This window comes from Dipodomys merriami, unplaced genomic scaffold, assembly GCF_024711535.1.
Source record: "Dipodomys merriami isolate MVZ:Mamm:240054 unplaced genomic scaffold, mDipMer1.0.p SCAF_116, whole genome shotgun sequence".
Lineage (NCBI taxonomy): Eukaryota > Metazoa > Chordata > Mammalia > Rodentia > Heteromyidae > Dipodomys > Dipodomys merriami.
Window position 1 is genome coordinate 3,589,396 of NW_027202449.1, and position 22,405 is coordinate 3,611,800.

General features: G+C 59.1%; 1 protein-coding gene across 1 annotated transcript in view; it reads right to left on the reverse strand.

Annotated features, from left to right (window-relative positions):
- Positions 1-10,703: 10,703 nt before the first annotated feature.
- Positions 10,704-22,405, reverse strand: part of LOC138822879 (C-Maf-inducing protein) — a 153,791-nt gene continuing 142,089 nt past the window's right edge. Inside the window, exons 12-21 of the mRNA XM_070015856.1 lie at positions 21,395-21,421; positions 21,066-21,114; positions 19,030-19,137; positions 17,172-17,288; positions 15,788-15,928; positions 15,450-15,497; positions 14,341-14,487; positions 13,681-13,786; positions 12,841-12,911; positions 10,704-12,593 (exon numbers count right to left, since the gene is read on the reverse strand). Coding sequence (XP_069871957.1) covers positions 12,540-12,593; positions 12,841-12,911; positions 13,681-13,786; positions 14,341-14,487; positions 15,450-15,497; positions 15,788-15,928; positions 17,172-17,288; positions 19,030-19,137; positions 21,066-21,114; positions 21,395-21,421 — 868 coding nt within the window. The 3' untranslated portion in view covers positions 10,704-12,539. The remainder of the gene's footprint in view (positions 12,594-12,840; positions 12,912-13,680; positions 13,787-14,340; positions 14,488-15,449; positions 15,498-15,787; positions 15,929-17,171; positions 17,289-19,029; positions 19,138-21,065; positions 21,115-21,394; positions 21,422-22,405) is intronic.

Here is a 22,405-nt window from a genome sequence, read left to right on the forward strand (position 1 = left end):
ACACCACCCAGCTACCGACATCTTTTGATCCATCTGACTCTGACCCCAACCAGACCCGTGTGGCAGATCAGGAAAGGGCTCAGAGAGGTGAAGCATTTTCCCGGGACACACAGGGATTGCGTGCGTCTTCACCTTGGGCGGTTCCCACTGCGGTAGCCTCTGGGGAAGACGCAAACCCAGCCGTGAACCATCCCTCCAGCTCCAAGGGCGACGCCCCGCGTTGTGGTGGGGGGTGGGGCACAGGAGGTGCTCAAAGGTCGTTTTAGAACGACACCTACTTTTTCTATGTAATAATCTTTAAAACAGAATAATAATAACCGATCCCAGCCTTGAGCTCCTTGAGCAACCGTCAGCAGTCACCCTGCAGACGCCTGTCCGTCCGTGGCCGCCTGTCCTGCAGCATGGTCGGGGGAGGGGCAGCCCAGGTCCCACGGCCGGGAAGTGGTGGAGCTCAGACCTGAACCACGGCCTGTATCTCCCTGTTCCACGTTGCCCATTGCTGGCCTCCTCAGGACCACACCAAGTCCAACCCAGGACCTGGGCCAGTTCTCAGACAACTCTTGAGCCATCACCCCACAAACCTGCATGCCCCCATGTCTGGGGGTTCACCTATGAGAATGCTGCAGAGCCCCGCACACGGCTGTTTGGGGGAGCTGTGAGCAACGCTGCTCTCAGGGGCCAAGATGCAAAAGCAACCCAAGGGGCCATCGGCAGAGTGGCAGACACACAGGACACAGAGAGCCTACACTGTGGAATAGTACGCTGTCATAAAAAAGAAGGCGATGCTGACGCCTGCTGCATGAGCGCTGAGGACGCTCTGCTGAGGGCATGGAGCCGGCCCCAAAGAGGGGCCCCAAAGAGAGGCCCCAAAGAGAGGCCCCCGCTGGCATCACTACAGAGACGCGAGCACCGGAGCCCGGGTTTCACCTGCAACCCCAGAGGCTCCGGGTCTCACCCGTGACCATAGTCAAAATCACCCCCTGGGAGCAAAGCACTCCTGTTTGTTGCAAAACACATCTGTTTGCTTTGGCCGTCACTGTAGATCTAAAAGAAGAGGAGTTCTAACCACAGACACAGCAGGCACTTTGCTAATTGGTAGATGTCATCTGCCTGCAAGGTAAGAATTATTATTACTTGGGGCTGAGGCTCTGGGAGGTTTATTCAAGTTTGAAAGAGAAATAATCCATCAACAGTGACTTGCCATCCCACGGGGGAAGATCCCAAGTGGGGAATCTGCTGCCCCCCACCCAGGGGCTAGGGTCATCTGCTCCCACAGCCTGACCCTCAGACTGCACAAAACTATCATCCCAGGATGCACCACGCCGAGTCTTTTCCAAGCCTGGCAACATATGAACTACATTTCCCAGAATAAAGAGTCCCCCGCCCACTTCCACTTCTGGTCCAAGTGGCTTCTGGGAGTTGTAGTCTCCATGCATGCTGGGTAAGTGGAAACCACACGGACTTAGGCCAAGCCACCCAGGTAGAGATTGGGATTATGAATTCACCAACCTGGAGCCCCTTGGCGGCCTGGCGGGCGCCGCCCAGAGCTCACTTGTGGGTTCGTCTCCACTCCTGCAGAGTCTTTGACTGCTGGGTTCTCCAGGGCCCTGGGCCTGTGTGTGTCCCCCACCCAGCAGCTCACCCCGCCTCTTCCTCCTCCGTCAGCCGAAGGAGCGCAGCACGGTGATGGCTGGTGGGCCGCCATCTGCCTGCCGGGGGCCAAGTGGTCCTGCTGCAGGCCGGGCGGCCGTGAGAGCCAGCTGCGCTCTCTAGCTGAGAACAGACCTTCCCCCTGCCAAGCCGAGCACCAGTGGCTCACGCCTGTCATCCTAGATACTCAAGAGGCTGAGATCTAAGGATCGTGGTTCAAAGCCAGCCCGGGCAGGAAAGTCCGCGAGACTCTTACCTCCAATGAACCACCAGAAAACCAGAAGTGGTGCTGTGGCTTAATTGGTAGAGCGCTCGCCTTGAGCTGAAGAGCTGAGGGACAGCGCCCAGGCGCAGAGTTCAAGCCCCATGACCGACCAAAAAAACAAAAGAACACCCTCTTGCCCACATTATCCCAGGTACGCTGACTGTGCCCCTCCCCTCCCCAGGTCAGAGCCAAAGGCTAACGGGGGGAAAGCACCCTGTGCCTGCTTGCTCTTCTAGAAGCTCCCTGCCTAGCTTGGGAACAGCTGCGTGGAGTTTCACCTCTGGATCCCCGGGACCTAGGTTTGTGCACCCACAGGAAGTCTGGAGGTTGACACCCCACTGGTATCCGCATTGCTGCTCATCGGTCAGTGTCCGTGCCATTCTGGGGTTAAGTACTTTGAGTTTAGTCTCCACTCAGTCGCTTGTTTGAAAATAATGAGTGAGTCAAGTTGGAAGAGGAAGGAAATGGTCAAGGTACTCCCTAACAACCCCCAACACAGGCATCTTAGCTCCCATTGGTCAGTACTAGGTCACAGGCCACTTTTATCCAATCAGGGGGAGGAAAAGGAGGGGCCAGACTGTCTTCAACCAATCAAGATTCAGTCTTAAGGCCGGACAGGCTGGGGTGGGCTCTGCAGAGAGGAAGGGAGCCTGTCCACAGCCGGTGTTGCCAAAGCCTCCCTTCCTCCAGCAGCCCCACTGTGACCTAGATGCAAGACCTGCAGAGCATGGGGGTGCATGCTTTTAATCCCAGTAGCAAGGAGGGTCATCGTGAGTTCAAGGCCAGCCTGGACTATATCGCAGGTCCTTGCCTCAAAAACAAAACAAAGCAAAACAAAATCCAAAAACCAAGACATGTTCGCGTTGATTTTAGGACATTTTAATTTCAGAATCCCAGCATTTCTCTCCCTTTGCTTCCCCATCTTCTTGGCACCAAGTCTGCCCCACTGCCATCAGACAGATAAGAGATAGACCTTACCCCATGTCCAAGAGCTGCAGCCCTGGCCCAGAGTCGGGTGGGGTGGGGGAGGACAGCCGGACCTCAGGTGATCTAGCCCTCGTGTGAAGCCTCTCTATGTGCCCCCTGCCTGGAAAACACTAGAAGCCCCCAAAGAATTGGTTCTCAGGAAGTAGAGAGACCAGATCACAAACCCTGGCCTAAAGGCAGGTTCCCCTCCGCCACAGCCACATGGCGGTGGTGCGACTCTGGCTCAGGGGCTGCCTTCCTCTCTAGGCCCATTCTGTGTTCTCTGAAGAAGCACCCCAAGCTCCCTGGGACCCTGACTCTCCCCAGGGGCCATGCTGTCCCCCAATAGGGGGCCCCAGATTCAGCAAATAAAAATGCGAACACTGGGACATAATGGTATTAAGCAGATGAATTGTTTATGTGAAAGTTCCCGTTTAACTGGGCAGCGTGTATTTTATCCGAGGGCATCTGCCCATGTCTGGGAGTTCTGATCATCTCAAATGGGGGTGTCGCTGGCCTCCAGCTGGTCAAGTGCTTCTCAGCACCCCACTGGGACAGAACCAGCCCCCACAACCAGCCCCCACTGCAGAGAATGACCTGGCCCAAAGTGGCAGTCATGCTGACAGTAAGAAACAACGTCCTGGGGCCTTCCTGTGCCAACACATCATGAGTTTCAGGGCCCTGTCGGGGGAAACTGAGGCACCATGCAAGGCCTCCTTCACAGTCACATAGTCTGTGGCATCTCTCTAACAAACAACCCTGCTCGAATTTCAGAGCCATGTAATTAATCTAGGAAAGATGGGGGAGAGGGGTGGAGCCTTCCAGGGTTCTCAGCTACCCAGGGGTTGGGTATTGTGGTCCCTTTGAGGCCTACCTGCAGGAGAGCCCCATGGTGCTGTCATTGCCAGGCTGTGCCACCAGGGGGAAGCAGAGACTAGGAAGTGCTTCGCAAGCCCTGGTCCTCCGTCCCTGGGAGGAGCCTCACGTGTACAGGACGATGCCAGGTAGCAGTGTTTTTTGGTTGATTGGAGATGGAGTCTCACAGACTTTCTATCTGCCTGGGCTGTCCTTGACCTGTGATCCCTCCACCTGCAGGCTGGAGCCACTGGGCCCAGTCCGTTGGTACAGAGAAGCTCTGGTCCTGTGTCTCCATTCATTGTGGGATCTGCTGTTTCTCTGCCCTGAATTTGTGGGAAATCTGCCTTCTGGGAAAGCAAGTAGTGCCCCCAAAGCCAAGGAAACGTGAATGGCTTAAACGAAGTGATAGATACTTTTATCGCAGCGGGAATGTAAACGCTGCGTTTCACAGCTAAAAGTCCTAAGATCATTTTACCAAACAAAGATGCCGATGTCCAAATCTCTCCTGAGACCAGTTAATAAGATGCACCGGCGCAGCTGTTCTGTGCGTGTCCTGAGTGGATGTGACGTGCAGGTCTGTGGACAGCCCCTGCTCTGAGGCCCATGAAAGGTTCCAGAACCCCAGGAGAGGAGGTGAGACTCCAGCCGTTGGTCTGTCAGGATGATTTCAAAATACAGGGGCCCTCTTGAGTCAGGAGCGGGCGGCGCACACCTGTAATCATTAGCTACTCAGGAGGCTGAGATCTGAAGATCCCATCGAAGACAGGTGTGGCAGCTGAAGCCTGTAAACCCAGCAGCCGCTCCAGAGGTAGAGATCAGGAAGATCATGGTTCAAAGCCAGTCCAGGCAAAAAGTTAGCCAGAGCCCACCCCATCTCAACTAACAAGCCAGGTGTGCTCATTCAAACCTGCATCCCGCTACACAGGAGTCATAGGCAGAAGGATCGCAGTCTAAGGCCAGACATCAGCAAAGCTGAAAGACCTCATCTGAAGAATGAAAAGCAAAAAGAGCTGGAGGCATGGCTCAAATGGGAGGGGACCTGCCTACGGAGTGTGAGACCCCGAATCCACCCTGCAGTTCTGGGCTGCGGGAGGGGAGAGGCTCCCGGCAGTCCTAATCTCAGCAGAAAACCAAGGGGCCACACCTCAGGTCTCACTGAAATGTAGCACAAGTCAGGTGCCCATAACTCATGCCTGGAAATCCTGGTTACTCAGGAGTCTGAGATCTGAGGATCACGGTTCCAAGCCAGCCCACGTAAGAAAGTCCATGAGACTCACCTCCAATGAACCACTAGAAAACCGGAAGTGGAGCTGTGGCTCGAAGTAGCCCTGAGCAGAACAGCTCAGGGACAGTGCCGGCTGAGATTAAGACTCATGACCAAAAAACAAAACAAAACAAAACAACACTACAGCTGGGACAGAGCCGGGAAGCCACACAAAGAAACGCCTGGTGTGGGGAGCTCCGGGGCTCTCCTCCCTCCCGGGTCCCCACGTAGGCCTCCCCTCCTTCTCCCCCGCCCCCGCCCCCTCCCCCACTGGGTAAAGCATCTGGGGCCTGGCCTGGCAGCAGGGCTCAGCAGCTGTTCTGTAAGAAGGGGTTGTCTGCAAACACAGTGGTGGTTCATCAAGGGGCTCAGCCCCCTTCTTCTCCCCCCCCCAGGGGGCTAGCAGGACCCGGGCTGACCCCCATGGGAGCCTCAGCGCCACTTCCCACTTTTTGGTGGTTCATTGGAGACAAGCATCTCAGGGACTTTGGCCAGGGCGGATCTGGCTTTGAACTGCGATCCTCAGGACCCAGCCTCAGGGGTAGTAGGACTGTGGGTATGAGCCACGGGTGCCCAGGTAGGACTCTACAGTCCTGGGACCTGAGGTGGGGGAGCCTTGGCCTCATCCCCGGGGTTCTGCACCAGAAGGAGCCGCGTCTGGGCCACAGGGGGGGCAGTGGGGCGCCCCGTCTTGGCTTGACAGCCCTCCCCCCCCCCCCCCGCGGGGCGAGGAGCGGAGGCCTGGTCTCCAGCCTCACTCAGCTCCCCACTCTGGGGCTGGGGGAGGGGGCCTGCTGCGGCTGCGGTGGTGAGGGAAGCCGGTCTCCATGGCGACACTGACGTCAAAGCCTGGGCTGGGAAGGCGGCCTCCACCCCCAGCGGCCGGCCCGCCCGGCCCCCGCTCTGCTGCAGCCCCTGGGACCCTGCGGGGATGGGGGTGGCGGCGCTAGCGCCCTCCCCCTGGTCCCCTCCGCCGCCGCTGCAGGCCAACAGGTGTGAACAGACGGCCCGGGTCCGAGGGTGAAGTTAGCTTAAGGCCCTGCTTCTGGGCTCACTGGCAGGAGCCCCTGCCCAGCCCGTGCGGGATGGGCTGCGCCCCCTTTCCCCTCTGCTCCCCCTCCCACTGCCCCACGTGGCTATCACACACATTATCACCCGTGCCCTCAGCAGCGTCCCATCCCCCAGGGCCTGCGTCTCCTCCTCTCCCCCCCCCAGCCTTCCCCTCTCCTCCCCCCTCTTCCCCCCCTTCCTCCTCCCATCCTGGCATCTGTTACTCCCAAGTGCCAGGCTCTGCCCCTGGGCCTCTGCACAGGCGCCTCCCTCCACCTGGAAAACCGTTCCCTCCTCGGCGGCTAGGGCTGCCGCAGGGCCGGGGTCCTGGGGGGCCTGGAGGGCCTGGGGGGCCTGGAGATGATCGCGGGGGACCTGCGGTCTCCACCCTCAGGCTGTGTGCACCTGAAGTCCAGGCTTGTGTGTCCCCAGCGTGCCCAGCCCAGGGCAGGTGTGCACGTGTGTGTGACACGTGTGTGGGCATGTGTGGTGTGCACGTATGTGTGCCTGTGGTGTGTGCATGCATGTGCGTGTGGTGCATGTGCGCACATGTAGGTGTGTGTGCGCGCGCATGCGTGTGTGGTGCTGGGGGAGGACCCAGGGCTCCCGATGTCACCGTGTCACCCCGCAGCCTCTCAGGCTGACTCGCGCGCGGACGCCGTGTCAAGTGTACGACCGAGGGTTTCAGTGTGTCCCAGCTCTGTGAGGACCTTTCACCCCGCTCCCCGCAGGGAGCCATCCCCCCCATCCTGGCTCTGTAGACTCCCCGTCCTCCCTCACCTGTGCCAGAGCCGTGGCGGGCGGCGGAAGGCCAGGCCGTGAGAAGATGGGGGGCACGCCCCCGGGGCGACGGGGCCATTTGTGCCCCCATGAGGAAGGGAGCTCTGAGGCCCCCCTGGAAGCCTGGCCACCCAGGGACACGCGGGACAAATGCAGCTTAAGGGGAAGATCGGGCCCCGGGGCCGGGGGAGGGGCGGCAGCACTCCGGTGGGCAGGGCCTGGTGCAGAGAAAAATCCAGACCCACGTCCAGCCCCGAGGTTGGACGTCCACCACCCCACCAACAAAGCCACTGGTCACACTGGCCTTTCCCACGCAATCATTCATTCATTCATTCACTCACAGGAATGCATGGTTCTAATTAACTAGGTTCCACTAGAGTACAGAGTCAAAATTCATTCCAGACAGGCACCGAGGCTCACTGTAATCCTGGCTACTTCGAGGCTGAGAGCTGAGGATCTTGGTGCAAAGGCAGCCTGGGCACACAAATCCAAGAGGCTCTACTCTCCAATGAATCAGAAAAAAGTCAGAAGTAGAAGCGTAGCTCAAGTGGTAGTGTGCCAGCCATAATCAAAAAAGCCAAGTGCAAGAGGCTCTGAGTTCAGGCCCTACTTCTGTCCTGTGAGCATACACACGTGTGCACGTACACACACACACACAATCACACCTATATCATTTTAAATGTTCCTGCCACACCGCATGCTCAGTCGACAGCGCCCGCTGCTCACTGCCAGCCCCGGGAATCCCAGCCGCTGGCCTCATAATCCAGGGTGGGAGACCAGACAGGAGCCCACCAGGGACGGCCTGTTCCCAAGGAAACTGGTTCCCCGGCTCCCTCAGCGGGAGGGGCCTGCTGCCCCTTCTCCCTGGCCATGCTGGGAGAGCCAGCCTGGTGCTTGGCCCTTGGTCCCTGGTCCCATCCACGGTCCCCCGTTACAGAGGAGGAAAAGCCAACGGCGGTCAGGAGTCGGGAGAAGCGCCTTCCCATCCTGCCCCGGGGCAGGATTTGCGTCTGGGGCTGGCTCTGGGCCGCTCTCTGCATACAGCTGCCCCGACCGGCCTCAGGGACGCTCCCGGCATGCACCTTGGGCATGCCAGGCTATGATGCTCTGAGCAGGGCATCTGCATACTCACTCAGCACCAAGTTGAGCGCACATGGGAATGTGGGCAAGCCTGTCCCCCCCGCCGGGATGCTGGTCCAGGATCCTGCATCATGAGGCATGTATAGACCAGTGGTGTTGACAATGGCTTACCCACTGGAATCATCTGGAAGCTTTGGAAAGCTGCATTATAAGGCCCCACCACAGACTCACACCTGGGGGTGGGGGATGGGCAGCTAGGCTGCCCGGGTTTCACACTCCCCGGGTGATTACAACCTGGAGACAAGGCCTGGGGACAGTGGCCTCAAACCGCTCACTCAGTAATCCAGGGTGGCGGGAGACCGATTCCAACCCTCACCTCCCTTGTGTAGCATCCCTGGGCCACATCTGAGTACAAAGGTTCTGGAATGGGTCTCTCTCCCTCCCTCCCTCCCTCCTTCTCTCTCTGGCTTCATCACTAGAGTGCTGGCAGAAAAGGCAGCCAAAACAAAGTTACACCCGCTCCCGGGTACATGGCTGCAGGCTGGGCATGCGCAAGGCCCCGGCACGCAAGGGTCTGCTAACACCTTCCAGCAGGTGGCAGTAGGGTATTGTATTTTAAGGAAGGACACGGTGCCGCACAGCTGCCTCCCGCACAGGCCCTGACACAGCTGCAGGGAACAGCAGCCAGCTTGTTTGTCACTTTGAGAAATCACTTTGGCTAGGTATTGTGATTGGCACGCTTGTGATTTCAGCCCTGGGGAGGCTGGGGCAGGAGGCTCACCCGTTCCAGGACAGCCTCTCGGCGGCATACAGAATCTTCAGTGTTGGACAGCCCGACCACTATCTAGCTGCAGAATGCACCAGACAGAGCCTTTTCCCTCACCCCAGACCTTTGGTAAACACCGATCTGTGTCCTGTGCCCTTGGATTCACCCATTTTGGATTTGGACATTTCACATACATGGAATTATATTGTGTGTGGGCTTCTTTCACGCAACACAATTTTGGGGCTCATTAGTGATACAGAAAAAAAGTCAGTATCTCATTCTTTTTTATGATCAAATCATATCCCTTTTTTTTCTATTTTTCACATGTATTTACCATCACTTGGTGGACGATTGGGTTATTTCTGATGCCAGGCACCTGTGGCTCACACCTGTAAGCCTAGCCACTCAGGAGGCTGAGATCTAAGGATTAAGTTTCAAAGCCAGCCTGGGCAGGGAAATCTATATGAGACTCTTTATCTCCAATAAACCAGAAAACCCGGAAGTAGCGCTGTGGCTCAGGTTGTAGAGCACTCACCTTGAGCTGAAGAGCTGGACAGCACCCAGGCTCAGAGTTCAAGTCCCATGACCAACCAAAAAAACAAAACCACATAACCCAAAAATTCTGATGTGGCCAGACTCTGGGGGCTCATGCCTGACATCTAGCTACTCAGGAGGCTGAGATCAGGGAATTGCAGTTCAAAACCAGCCCAGGTAGAAAAGTCTGAGACTCATCTCCAGTTAATTACCAGAAAGCTGGAAATGACTCTGTGACTCAAAAGCAGTCGAGCACTAGCCTTGAGCAAAAGCAAGCTCAGGCCTTGAGTTCAAGCCCCAGGACTGGTTTAGAAAACAAAACATCTCCCCCCACCCCAACTGATGTGAAACAGTCAATCGCGAGCCTTAGGTGTAGGTATCTGTAGGAGCCGAGTTCTGCACGTGCTTTGCTTTGGCAGATGTTTCCAAAGTGGCGGTCCATCTTCCACCCCCGGCCAGCGAGGGGCAGGAAATGCAGACACGGTGACTACCGGCCCCTCTCAGGTCCCACTTAGACTTCTACTCTGGGCTGGGGGCGAGGATGAAGTAAAGGCTCTCAAACAGGACGTGTGGCTGCCCAGACGGCCGTGCTGCCCAAGCCCAGGCCCACGGGGGAGGCTCCCTTGTCTCCTGCGGCCCCTGCACTGGGGGTGCTAAGCCACTGGCATCTCCGCTCGTGCCTGCAGTGCCGGGGCTGCGCTGGGGTTGGGGGGGATGGGGTGCATGGAGCTGGGTGGCCGGAAGGGCCAGTCAAGGGCATGTTCCTGTCCTCACGAGAGGCCCGGGCAAGAAGATGAGGTTGCTGGGGCAGGAGGGCGGGGCTGGGACTGCAGCCATACCAGGCCCATCACTGGGTAAGGGGGAGACCCTGGAAGGGAGAGGGAAGGGAGCCGATGGTTAGGCCTAGACTGTGGGCCCCAAGTGTCCGAAACGCAGAGCCACAGCTGAGCGCTGGTGGCTGACATCTGCAATCCTAGTTATTCAGGAGGCTGAAATCTGAGGATCTGGGTTCAAAGCCAGCCCCAGGCAGGAAAATCCTTGAGATGCTTATCTCCAATGAACCACCAGAAAACCAGGAGTGTTGCCGTGGCTCAAAGTGATAGAACACTACTTTTAAGCTAAACCCAGTGACCAACAGGAAAACAAAAAGAAACAAGAAACGCAGAGTTCCAGACTGTAGGTCAGGGTCTGCAGGATGGCAGAGTCTGCCGCGGGGAGGCGGCAGGTGTGCGGGGAGGCGGCAGGTGTGCGGGGAGGGGGCAGGTGTGCGGGGAGGCGGCAGGTGTGCGGGGAGGGGGCAGGTGTGCGGGGAGGCGGCAGGCTGAGCAGGGCCGGGGGCAGGCAAGGCGTGGGGATTTGTCACGGAGGCGGTGGGAGTGTGGCCGGGGAGGTGGACAGGACACTGGGGGACCTCAGCGGGGTGCTGGGCCTGCCCATGGCCTGGGATCAGGGGCCCCCAAACCCCCCAAAGTACACAGAGAGACCAGCCGTCGATGAGTCACTTACAGTTTATTTTTGCCTGAAAGTATTTCACATCTCTTTGTACAGCTACGTGACAGTAGTGGGACCACCAGGAAAAGCAACAGTGCGGGGAAGGGGCTCTTCTTTCTTCTTCTTTTTTAATTTTTAAAAATGTTTTTTGTTTCTGCTTCTTCCGGCACCAGGGTGCTTGCTGTGAAGTACGAAACTGGGGGAAGGGGAGAGTCGTAAACCAAACAGAAAAACGACAACAGAAAACAGAACACTAAAACAGAACACACTACACACACATACACACACATACACACACGTGTGCACACACACACGCACAGGCACACACTCACACGCACCCACACGGGGGGGAAAAAACCTGGCACGTAAAAGTGAATTAAGACTGAAACCCAATTTTGCTCTTGGTGGTGGTTTTTTTTTTCCTTTTTTAAAAAAATGAGGGCATCATCGGGGGTAATAAAGTCTACCTAGCAAAGTATAAAACGACAAAAGCATGGTTTCCATTGAATAAGATTAAATATTTATAAAACAATTACATCGAAGGTGGGTTCAGCGGGAGGTGCTAGAGGAAAGGGAGGAGGGAGTACTTGTGCTAAACCAACAGAAAAAAAAAAGGGGCTGGGGGGGACCCCAAATAAACCATCCAGGGGCTGTTCTGTACAGAGAGGGCTTGGTAAGAAAAAGCCGACTGTTCATAAAGGACACGAGGTTGGCTTGTCGGGGCGCGGGGGACACGGTGGTCAGGCTGGTGGGGCGCTAATCTCTCCTCTCCGAGACCATGCAAGAGGCCGGCATGCGTGAGGGCGGGGGGGGGCGCACATGACGGAGGGCCACAAATCTCAGTTAGGACAAGGCCAGGGAAGGCCAGCAGGGACTGAGCTGGGGGCGGGCAGCTCTACAGGGGGCGGACAGGGGTGAGGGTGAGCACCCCTCCAAATCGATAAAAGGGGGGAGAGAGGAAGAGTTTGGGTCTTAGAGGAGCAAGTTGCAGTATGGAACCCCATTTCCTCCCCCCACCCCGAGCCTGACTGCCACCATTTGAGGAAGCCGGGAACATTTAGAAATCAGAAATATACAGCAGCAGTGACGCACAGACCACCGGCCAGCATCAGCACACAGAATCGTTACGGAAAAGCAATTAATTTTCCAAGGAGGGACTTTTGTTGTGTTTTTTTTTTTCCTTTTTCTTTTTTTGTCTGTTTCCTTTAAAAAAATAACAATAACACTAGCACTAACCCGACGGCTGACTGGTTCGTACAGTACTACAGGCTGGGGGGGGAGGGGGGTGTCAAAGACTTCATAAATAACAGCAGGTCCCAGACCTGCAATTTGCCAACATTTCTTAAATAGGTGCATTATTTAAATCTTATGTACAACAAGAACCACGTTGCATAGCAATGGTGAGGACGCAGGACGGGGGGGGAGATGGGGCTGGGCTTTGTCCCCAGACGCGGGGTGACCTCAGCTCGGCTTGGTGCCTCCGGGAGGCCAGCGCCCCCCCCCCCCGGCTGAGATGGTGTGGGGGTGACGAGACCTTCCCACACGGCACTGAACACAAAGGCAAAGGAAATCCACGAAGGGGCCCCGCCTCCCCTCCCGAGCCGCGGAGCCCCTCTTGTTGCCGCGAAGTCCGCGTTCGGTCAGGTCAGAGGTTCCAATTATGAAGCTAAAAGAACTAGGTGGGGACTGGGCGCTGCGGACCCCCTCCCCTCCCCCCTTCGCCCTCAGAGACTCCCCCATCTATCCCGCAGCCGGTGCCAGGTGTGACCCCAGGACCCACTGCTCTACAGCTAATCAACGTCCCACGGTTGGCGCCATCCCGCGCAGCCGGACCTTCACCAGGCTTCGGTGTAGCGGACGTCCACCTCCTTCAGGTTAGGGAGCTTGGCCTGCGGGGAACCGGAAGGGACCTCGTCACACCCCTCCCCGCCCAGACTGCCCTGTGGAAGGCCACCCCGACACACAAGCGCCGCCAGGCTCTGGAGATGCCCAGCAACGCGGGGTCAAGTCCCACGAGCCTGTCCACCTGCTGCCCGGGGCCCTCTGCCGCTCCCGCCGGACCCCGGGCTTCCCTCCCTTCTGCAGGGCTCTTCTTCCACCCCCCAGACAACTGTGGCCGCGGGAGGGAGCACTCACCTTCAGATCCTCATAGGTGTCAGCCGAGAGCTTGGTGCTGTTCATGTTTAAGCTGCAGAGACTCTTCATGGCTGTGCAAGGACAGATGGACGGTGAGTGCGTGCCAGCTGCGGCGGATGGCCGGCGGCACCCCGTGGGGACGGGCGGGAGGCTGCGGTGCTGTTCACTCCGATGTGGCCGGAGCTGGGCCTCTGTGCCCCCTGCCCTCTGTGGGGCCCTCCGATGGCTAAACCTCGCCGCACACCTGCCGCCCCCCTCCCCCACGGGCTCCGAGTGGGGAGCGGGACAGCGCCTCGGTGGGGCCGCATCTCAGATCCGCCCCTTCCTAAACCAAGAACCAGCTTGGTTCTTAAGCTGGCTGAGACAAACGTCCCCGTCTGTTCTGGGGTGCCTGAGGGGCCAGGCGGGCACCGAAGCCTGCAGTGGGCATCAGGACCAGTCCCACCTAGAGAGAACGCGCTCTCCCGAATCCCACCCCTGCCTCCACGCTCCCCCTAGAGCCCCCCCAGAACAGGGCAATGGCCCTTTCTGCTAGGCTGCCTCTCCCCCTTTGTATGCTGGCACTGGCATGACTCAGGGCCTGGCTTCTGTTCTTGAGCCTTTCCACCCAGGGCTAGTGCTCTACCACCTGAGCCACAGCTCCACCTGTGACTTTTTAGTGGTTCATCGGTGGTCTCACGGACTTTTCTGCCCTGACTGGCTTTGAACCACCATGATCAGGTCTCAGTTTCTGGGGAGCCACTGGTGCCTGGCTCAGACGGGGAGCTCCCCAAGGAAGGTACCCCGCTCTGCTTTGCTCCCGGCCCCTGGCAGGGACTGGGCGTGCGGCCGGGCACTCACAGCTGAGGGCCAGCAGCCCGGCATCGGTGACCGGGGTCTCGCACAGGTTCAGCACCTGGAGCATGGTGAGGTGTTCTGACAGGAGCCGCAGGCCGGCATCGCCAAACTGTGGGAAACAGAGACCTTCAGCCTCTCCAGCACCCGGCTGGGCAGGGAGGGCAGCGGGCGGGCCCGGCGCTGAGCTGTGGCCATGAGCTTGGGGAGGGCCGCTCTCCCGAACACAGGCCGGGCCTCCCTGAGAGTCCAGGGGCCTTGCGCCCGGCGGGCCTCCAGGCTCCGGTGGGGCCAGCTGACGGGCACAATTTTCCTTCTGCCAACATGGGAGTGGCGTGGCAGGTGGTGTCGGCAGCCCACGACCACTGGCCGTCCATGCGTCCCCCCGCAGCGGGCCCCGCGTCTCCGCTAGCTGCGCCTCTCCCCCACCCAGGAGTCTGCGCGTGCCCTTCCCCGAGGCCTCGGCGGTCCCCACTGAGACACGGGCCACAGCATGTCCTCCAGCCTGCTGCCTGGGGGAGCGGCACCGGGCTCAGGGGCAGCCCTGGGGAGGGCGGAGGAGGCGTGACAGGCGGGGGGGCTGTGCGGGGGTGGGGGGAGGGGAGGCAGGGGGGCTGTGCGGGGGTGGGGAGCGGGGCAGGGCAGGGGAGTGGGGGGCGGCGGCACCTGCGTGGACCACAGGTTGAGCTGCTTGAGGGAGGGCAGCTTGATGAGGTGCTCGGCGCAGGCACTGGTGACGTTGGTGAAGGCCAGGCTCAGGTTCTCCAGGTTCCCGAAGGAGCCGGAACTCAGCAGGCGGGCCAGGTCAGCGTCCTGCAGGGGCAGGAGCGGGGCTCAGGGCGTGCGGGGGTCCGCGTGTGGCGAGGCAGCGGAGGTGTCTGGCTGGTGTGAGGCCGCTGCCCTGTCACAGCGGTGTGTGCACGCGCGTGTCTGGGAGGCCGGCTGGGAGGTCGCGCCCTGAGCTCCCAGCATGAAGGAAACCACAGAGCCTGCGTGCAGCGCCGGCCGCGCCCCGAGGGCAGCCACTCCCGACTCCTTCAAACTGGAAGCCTCAGATACCCGAGGAGCGGGGGCGGCAGGTGTGCGCCACAGGCGCCCCACAATCGGATGTGTAGCTGCCACCTGGCTGTCCTGAGCGACAGCTGCAGCCCAGCTGCTGAGTGGGCGCAAGGAGATGTTAGAACCTTCTGGAAGGAAGAGCACGCTCTCCTCCACCTCTTACTCCCTCCTGCTGGCTGGGCCTCCTGGTGCACTGTCTTGGCCCTGTCTGGAACCCACACTTCCATCAGAGACCACAAGGAAGCAGACTGTAAGATCCCTGAAAACCCTGGAAACAGCAGTGTCAACACCAAATCAACACCAAACTGCAGGGCAGAGATTAGTGATCCAATAGCGCAAACTTGCTATCAGCCGTTATTGCTAAGAAAGACTGGCTGTGTGTGTGTGTGTGTGTGTGTGTGTGTGTGTGTGTGTGTGTGTGTGTGTGTGTGTGTGTGTGTGTGTGTGTGTGTGTGTGTGTGTGTGTGGTGGACACTGAACCAGGTCCTCATACGTGCTAAGCTGGTGTCCACGTGCGTGTTTGTGAGTGTGTGTGTGTGTGTGTGTGTGGTGAACATTGAACCAGGTACTCATACGTGCTAAGCTGGTGTCCACCCAGAGCACCAACTGATGGCTTCACCATTTGCTCTCGTGGTTCTTGCTTCTCTTCCCGTACCCCACCTGGCCCTGACAGAGCTGCCCCCCCCATCACCCCACCTCTGAGGCCCAAGACTCACCGTGGACTTTGAGGGCAGTGTTAGCCTGGTGGGACCACCTTTCCTTTGCTGCAGGGAAAGCAGATGGATTAGGATGCCATCCACCCGGCCCCCCGCCCTGCGCCCCCCCCCCCCCCCAGCTCTCATGGCTGCTCTATGCAGATGCAATCCTGAGAAATACAGGTAGCAGTGACACTGTGGCCACCCATACATTAGGATGCCCCACCGGGCCAGTGGGCAGGTGCACAAACGCCCTTCGCAGAGAAGCAGGGGTAGTAGCAAGCCTGGGCTTGTGCTGGGGACTGGTGGCGTGGCCAGGCCCCTGTGGCACAGCGTCCCCCTCCCCGGGCGCGGCTCACCAGCTCCTTGAGCTCCCGCTGGCGGTCGCACAGCTGCTCATACATGCGCTTCCCCACATCCGTGCTCTCCAGCGTGGAGATGATCTGCAGCTGCGTGTCCTTGTTGTCAATAATGTTGTATTCCAGCATCAAGCAGAGGATCTGTGCAAGCCACACGCACGTCACACGCGTGGCCCGAGAGGGTCCACACACGAGCCCCGTGTGTGGTGTGCACCAGGCCCCCCAAGGTCTCACTGGGAACTGGTGTCCCCAGACAGATGTGCAGAGCTAGGCTAGCGGCCTCCACCTCGCGTCCCCTGGCGCGGCGGTCACTTTGGGTCAACATGCTGGCCAGATCCTTTGCCGGGACTTTCCCCCAGGACCACCCAGGGGAGACTCCAGCCCCCCACGGCTCCTCTCTCCTGCTACCTGCTGTAAACCCCAATCCAGCACCTCTGGTCTGGTACTGACGGGCTCAATGCGCATCCAGCCACAGCCCACTCCTCTCGTTTCCAGATCTACTGTTTCAGCCACCCTGACCTCCAACAAGCTTCTCCTCGCCACAGGGCCTTGGCCTGTGCTGATTCCGTGCCTCAGGTGCTCTGATCCCGCTGCCCTGATAACTGACTGGTCTTCAAACCTCACGGCTGCTTCCGTGGGAAACATGCTGTTTTACGGCACCATGCCTGAAGTTTCTTTGTCCCCAACTGAGGCAGAGCTGTCTTCCCACACACAACTAGCTTGGTGACTTGGTACTTGAACTCAGGGCCTGACTGCTTTCCCTTCACATTTTCCTTCAAGGCTGGCGCTCTACTACTTGAGCCACACCTCCACTTTCAGAGTGGCTCCACTTTCAGATATGTCTCAGGACCTTTCCTGCCTGGCTCTGAACCACAATCCTCAGATCTGTCTCCTGAGCAGCTGGATTACAGGGATTACAGGCATGAGCTGCCGGTGCCTGGCTAGTGACTCACTTCTAAAGGGCAGAATGATGCCAAGGTGGCGATGCCACCTGACTTCCTGGCTAAGCTAGCGGGCTTCTGCCCTCTCCGGGACTCTGGGGACTCAAGGTGTGGCAGGCAATCGAAGGGGAGGAGCAGCACGTGGTCTGTGAGGGGCTTGGGCTCATGCTCTGGGCATGTGTGGCTTCCCTCGGTCACACACGAAAATGGAGGCCAGAAGCCTCAGCTGTTCCAATGGTGTCCTCAGACTGGTGCGGGAAGGCTTTGGGAGGACCCATCTGCCTCCACCCGCCGGTGAGCCAGCTGAACCCCGAGTGAGAAGTGAGCACTACGGAGCCCAGCGCCTGCCACCGCTCCCTCCAACACGCCAGTCACAACTGAGGCGGTGCTCTCGAGCTGGGGAGGGCTGGGCCTGCCCCCCCCCACCCCCGCCCAGCCCTCACCTCCACCATGGTCTGGTTTCCCCGCAGCGCCAGGAGCATGCACGGGCCCAGCTTGTTTTCCGCCAGGGAGAGCAGGAATTTTTTGGTCTTGTAACAGGAGCCCATGAGGATGTGCACCTGTGGGCAGGAAGGGACAGGTGAGGATGGAGGAAGCCGCGGCACAGGTCCCTGGGGCTAGCCCTGGCTGGACCCCGTGTGGACAGTGGGGCCCTCAGCGACCACCAGACCCACAGTGGCTGCTTAGAGACCCCTCCCCACATGGATGGCTTTGAGGACATTCTGCCGAGTGACCAAGGGGACCGTAACGGGCGCACTGGCAGGGAGGAGACGGGACATGGCAGTGGGGCTGGGCAGGAGGATGGTTAGCGCCTGGTGGGCTCTGAGGTGAAGCTGGGATACCAGGAAAGTTCTAGAGACGGTGGTGGTGACTGCTGCACAACATTACCACTGTACTAGGAGTCACTGAGCTGAGAGTTTGCAGGAGGCTAACATGGTAACTTGCTGGTTACATAGAGCTCCTGACGCTGGCACTGTGAGCTCCTGAGGGCGTCTGCCAAGATTGCTTACCCCACAATCCAAGCACGTGGCAAGCCTGCCCCCTCCTGGGTTGTCTGGGGATGGGGTGTCTTTCTTTCTGGTATGAGGGGGGGTGGGGAGTCTGAGGAAAGGGGACCCTGACCTGCCATCAGATGCTATCAGAGCCGGGAAGACCTCCTCCCCCGCACACAGTATCAAGCCTGCTGTCTGGTCCAGGGCCCACTTCCTCATCGTGAATTTCCATGGAAACAACACATCTCCATCTCCATGGAAACAACATCTCCAGCCGGCTGGCTGCCTGCTTCCTTCCCTGGTGACATTTCTTTCCACGCCATCATTAACAACTCTGGTGTACAAACGGAATCTCTCAAGCTGGGAGGCTGCCAGCTCCTGGGCGCTTGCAGCAGTCCCCGCCCGGAGGGGCGGGGCACGGGGGCGTTGCCATGGTAAGCGGTGACATCAGAGGGGAGGCCACAGAGCTGGTGGAAGGTGGTCCAAGTGCTCAGGGGGGTGCGATTTTTGGGGGGTGCACAGAGCACTGGGCAAGGAGCCCCGTGGAAACGGGTGAGGGGTGCTGAGGGGGTAGGAAAGGGACCCGAAAGCCCACTATGAGTGGGCCCAGCGGCGGAGCCGCACAAAGATCTTCCCTAGACTCACGATGGGGGTGGTGGAGACGAGGGTCATCAGGCCCAGGGCTTGGGAGCCCACGCATGGGCAGCACAGAATCTACCTGCTGCCGTGGGAAACTGCTGTGGTTCCCTTGAGGGGCCAACCGTGCCGAAGCCCAGGGAGGCAGGTGACTGCCCAGGGAGCAGCTGGTGGGCGGCTGGGCTACGACCCGAGCCTGGGCAAGGCCAATACCCACTTCCTTTCACAGGAGTTTAAAGGGACCCTCACTGTTAGAATGCATGGCGCTGGTGTCTCTGTAGTGCTTTCTGGAATCCAGCCGCGTGCTGCCACACCCAGTCCTTTGCACAAAACACGAGCGCGACAGGGAACTGTGGCTGAGGCGGGCGGTGCCCGGGCCTTCCGCGGCCTCGTCCATAAGATGGGGGACAGTAAGCGCCCTAGCTCCGGGAGCAGGGGGAGCGCGGGGGTGTGGGAACACGGCCCGAGGGTCAGGTGGACAGGCGGGGCTGGCAGCTGTGTTCTTGGTGAGCAGCAGCTCTGGGGGAGGGAGGCTGGCGGGGAGCCGCGGTGGGCCGAGGCTGCGTGCTGCCGTCCCGAGGCCCGCGCTGCCCTGTTGCCCCGCTGCCCGCACTGTCCTGCTGCCCCGCTGCCCGCGCTGCCCTGCTGCCTTGCTGCTGCCCGCGCTGCGTACCATGCTGGCGAAGAGCTCCCCGTCATCGTCACACGCCACCCCTCCGGGGCTGTACAACTGGAACCAGCCATCTTTGCCGGCCCGCACGCTCAGCAGGCACGAGTGGACCTGTGGGGCAGAGATGCGACCCGGTGACACCGTGACCCAAAATCTGCCCGGGAAAATGTCCACCAGCTGGGCAGTTAGGAATGTGTGTCACTTCATTCAGCTGCAGGATTCCAGCCCACCAAGTTCCCTTGGGGTAGCCTGAAGACCCCCCCCCCCCCCCCGCAGGCACTGGTGGCTCCCAGCATGGAGGCCAGGCCCCCGCTGGGTAGTAGGCCCGGGGCAGTGGTGCGGCCTCATCGGGACAGGGCCACCCAGGGTAAACCTCTGCTTGAAATTCAGCCCCATGGCCTCCGCTGGGTGGGGCTGTTCATCTCCTTTCTTCCCCCACCTCCCCACGGCCCTCCCTGTGTGCAACACCGCACCCAGCTAGTAGCTTGAGTCTCAGGTTGGTCTCACACCACAACCCTTCTGTGTCTCCCAAGTAGCTGGGATTATACATATGAACCACTGTGTCTGCGCTGTCCCTCAGCTCTTCAGCTCAGGGTGAGCACTCTACCACTTGAGCCACGGCGCTACTTCCGGCTTTCTAGTGGTTTATTGGAGATAAGAGTTTCAAGGACTTTCCTTGCCCGGAACTTTGAACTGTGATCCTCAGATCTCAGCCTCCTCAGTAGCTAGGATTACAGACGTGAGCCACCGGCGCCTGGCTAGGCAGTGGGCTTTTTATACTTCCCGGTAGCCGGAAGACAAGTCAATACTGACTGACATACTTTCCTCACAGGAGTAAGGACTCAAAGACTATGAAATGCCACTCGACAAATATGGCAGAGAATTAAAGTAACAATTCTAGCTTCACTTAAGGAGAAAGAAGGGGGAGGGGGAGGAGAGGCTCACAGGGCAGGGGGCGGAGGGCCAGGAGGAGGACGGGCTCAGGTGCTTCCTCGGACAGCTGCTCCTTCCTAAAGCTCCGCCCCCTGAGGACTCGCGCGCGTGTCCCTGGCTCGGAAATTTCCCTTCCAGAAGCTGCCTCTGCTGCTCTGTTCTGGAAGCTGCTGGCCCTACTTTTGTTCTTCCCACTTCAAGGCTGGCTGGTGCTGGAATTCTGAGACTCTGTCTCTTCACACGCGCTAAGGAATGACTTCGGGTGAAAGCAAGGACCATGGCTGGAGCCCAGCCTTCCAATGCCTTTCCCTGTCACACACAACACTGCTTCTGAAACTGGTGTGAGCAACACCATGTTTTAGAACTAGATCCTTCTCGAAGCAAGCTTTCCGGTGTGGCTTTAGAGACCACGTGAGAACCATAAAGAATGCTTGTTCAAAACCCAGACTCCTTGCCGGGCAGACAGACCCAGTGACCTGGCTGGACCGTGAGGGGCGACGGACCAGAGCCTGTGTTGTTGACAAGCGCGCCCCGGGGCCCACCGAGCGCCCCAGACTGCGCTGTGAGAAGAGGACGGGGCTGTGCGGCCAGGCCCGTGAGCTTTGCATTCAGCCTGGGCCACGTGTCACTGGGCAACCTCGGGGTGGCGATGAGCCTCCATTTTCTCAACTCTGAAAGGGGGGCAATTTGACAGAAAAAGGGGGTCCGGCCGGGAAGGACCTGCTCACAGGCTTCTCGTGAGGGAATTACGGGAACAAGCCCACCCCCACACAAAACAAATGCAAGGCCAGGAGAGCACATCAGCGCGGCTTCTGAAAGCAGTGTGGCTCCTGGGGAACCCGTGGCCACGTGACCCGGAGGTCAAAAGCTGCCCCAGAAGCCAGGCTCTGATCCTACTCAGGAGGTTGAGATCTGAGGATCGTGGTTCGAAGCCAGCCCAAGCAAGCAAATCTAAGAGACTCTCCAACTAATTAGCAAAAAGCCAGAAGTAGAACTGTGGCTCAGGCGGTCAAGGGCCAGCTTTGAGTAAAAAAGGTACGTGAGAGCGTAAGGCCCTGAATTCAAGCCCATGCCTGCACCAAAAAAGAGAAAAGATCAAGGCTCACCTCCTGTCGCGGGTCTTCCGCAAACCTCTGAATCACATACTTCAGCTCCCTGGAAGAGAGGCGGGCAGAGCGGTCACAGGGCTGGGCATGGCAGAACCCAAAGGCACGGGCCAGGCCGGTCCAAGGTGTATTTGGTGCTTCCCGGGGATGCCCGGCCACGCATGGACTGGGGGGGGGGTAGAGGTGGGGGTGCAGGCGAGCACTCAGAAGGAGCCACTGTGGCCTCCCACGATGCAGGCGGTCCCCAGCACAGACTGGAAGGAGGGTGACCTCACGGTGGGGACACTAGGACCGGGAGAGGGTGAGGAGGGTGCGGCCCGCATACTCACTTGGTGAACTTCTCGTGCGCGAGGGCTCTGCATAGAAACAAAGGGAAAAGGCGTTAGCAGGCCTTGGCACAGCCCGGCCCAGTGTCCTCCAGGGACGTCTAGACTTTACGTCTGACTTGAAGAATGAAAGGGAAATTGAGAATGAAATGCTCACATTTTGTGCCTAGTCTAAACTCCCGAACAAAGATCTCCTTGGGTGGGAGGAGAGGGTGGTAGTGATACAAACACACGGAACCCCCCACGCCCCAGAGCCACCACCGCGACACACCTGTCAACACCCGCAGCGCTAACCCGGCGCGTGATGCACCCGGGACATGCGTGGGCTCTGGGGACCCAGGTGTGTTCGTTAATTGTTCCACAATTAAGGCACGGCCACACTAATTACTAGTGCACGTCAGCAGGCACTCAGGGACCATTCTTCCAGGCGCATTGCATCATGGGCCCGTCAAGTGTGCCCAGGCCTGTGGGGACAGCGGCTGCAGCCTGTGATACCACGGCCCTTGCGACACAGAGCAGCTCTCAGGAGTCAGATTTCTCCGGTCTCCAGTCCCGGGGGCCTCCAGGGAACTGGCGGGGCCAGCAAATGGGGCAATTACTGAGTGTAATGCCCTCCTTGGAGGGGCCGCATTTCATAAACAGAGGCTTGTTAATGGGCTCCGCAGAGAGCCCCGGCCGCCTCCCGGGGCCTGGCTTCTTCCAATCTATCAAAACAGAGCCCCAGCGGCATCTGAGGCCGTCCTCACGCCAGCACTCACCACTGCTGCGCCTGGCGCCTGTGAGAAACTCAACACCGGGGTGAAGGCCGGTGAGAGGAAGACAGAGGGGCCGTCTCTGGCCAGATCAGAAGTGGAACACGAACCAACGGTGGTAGTGAGTGCAGGGAAGCTTCCAGCATTCACCACCCAGCATGGAACACGACTCCACATGCATTATGGGTTTTCTGGGGGGGCACTGTAGCTCAGGCTGGCCTGGAAACTCCATAGCCTCCTGCCGCAGGCTTCCAAATGCTGG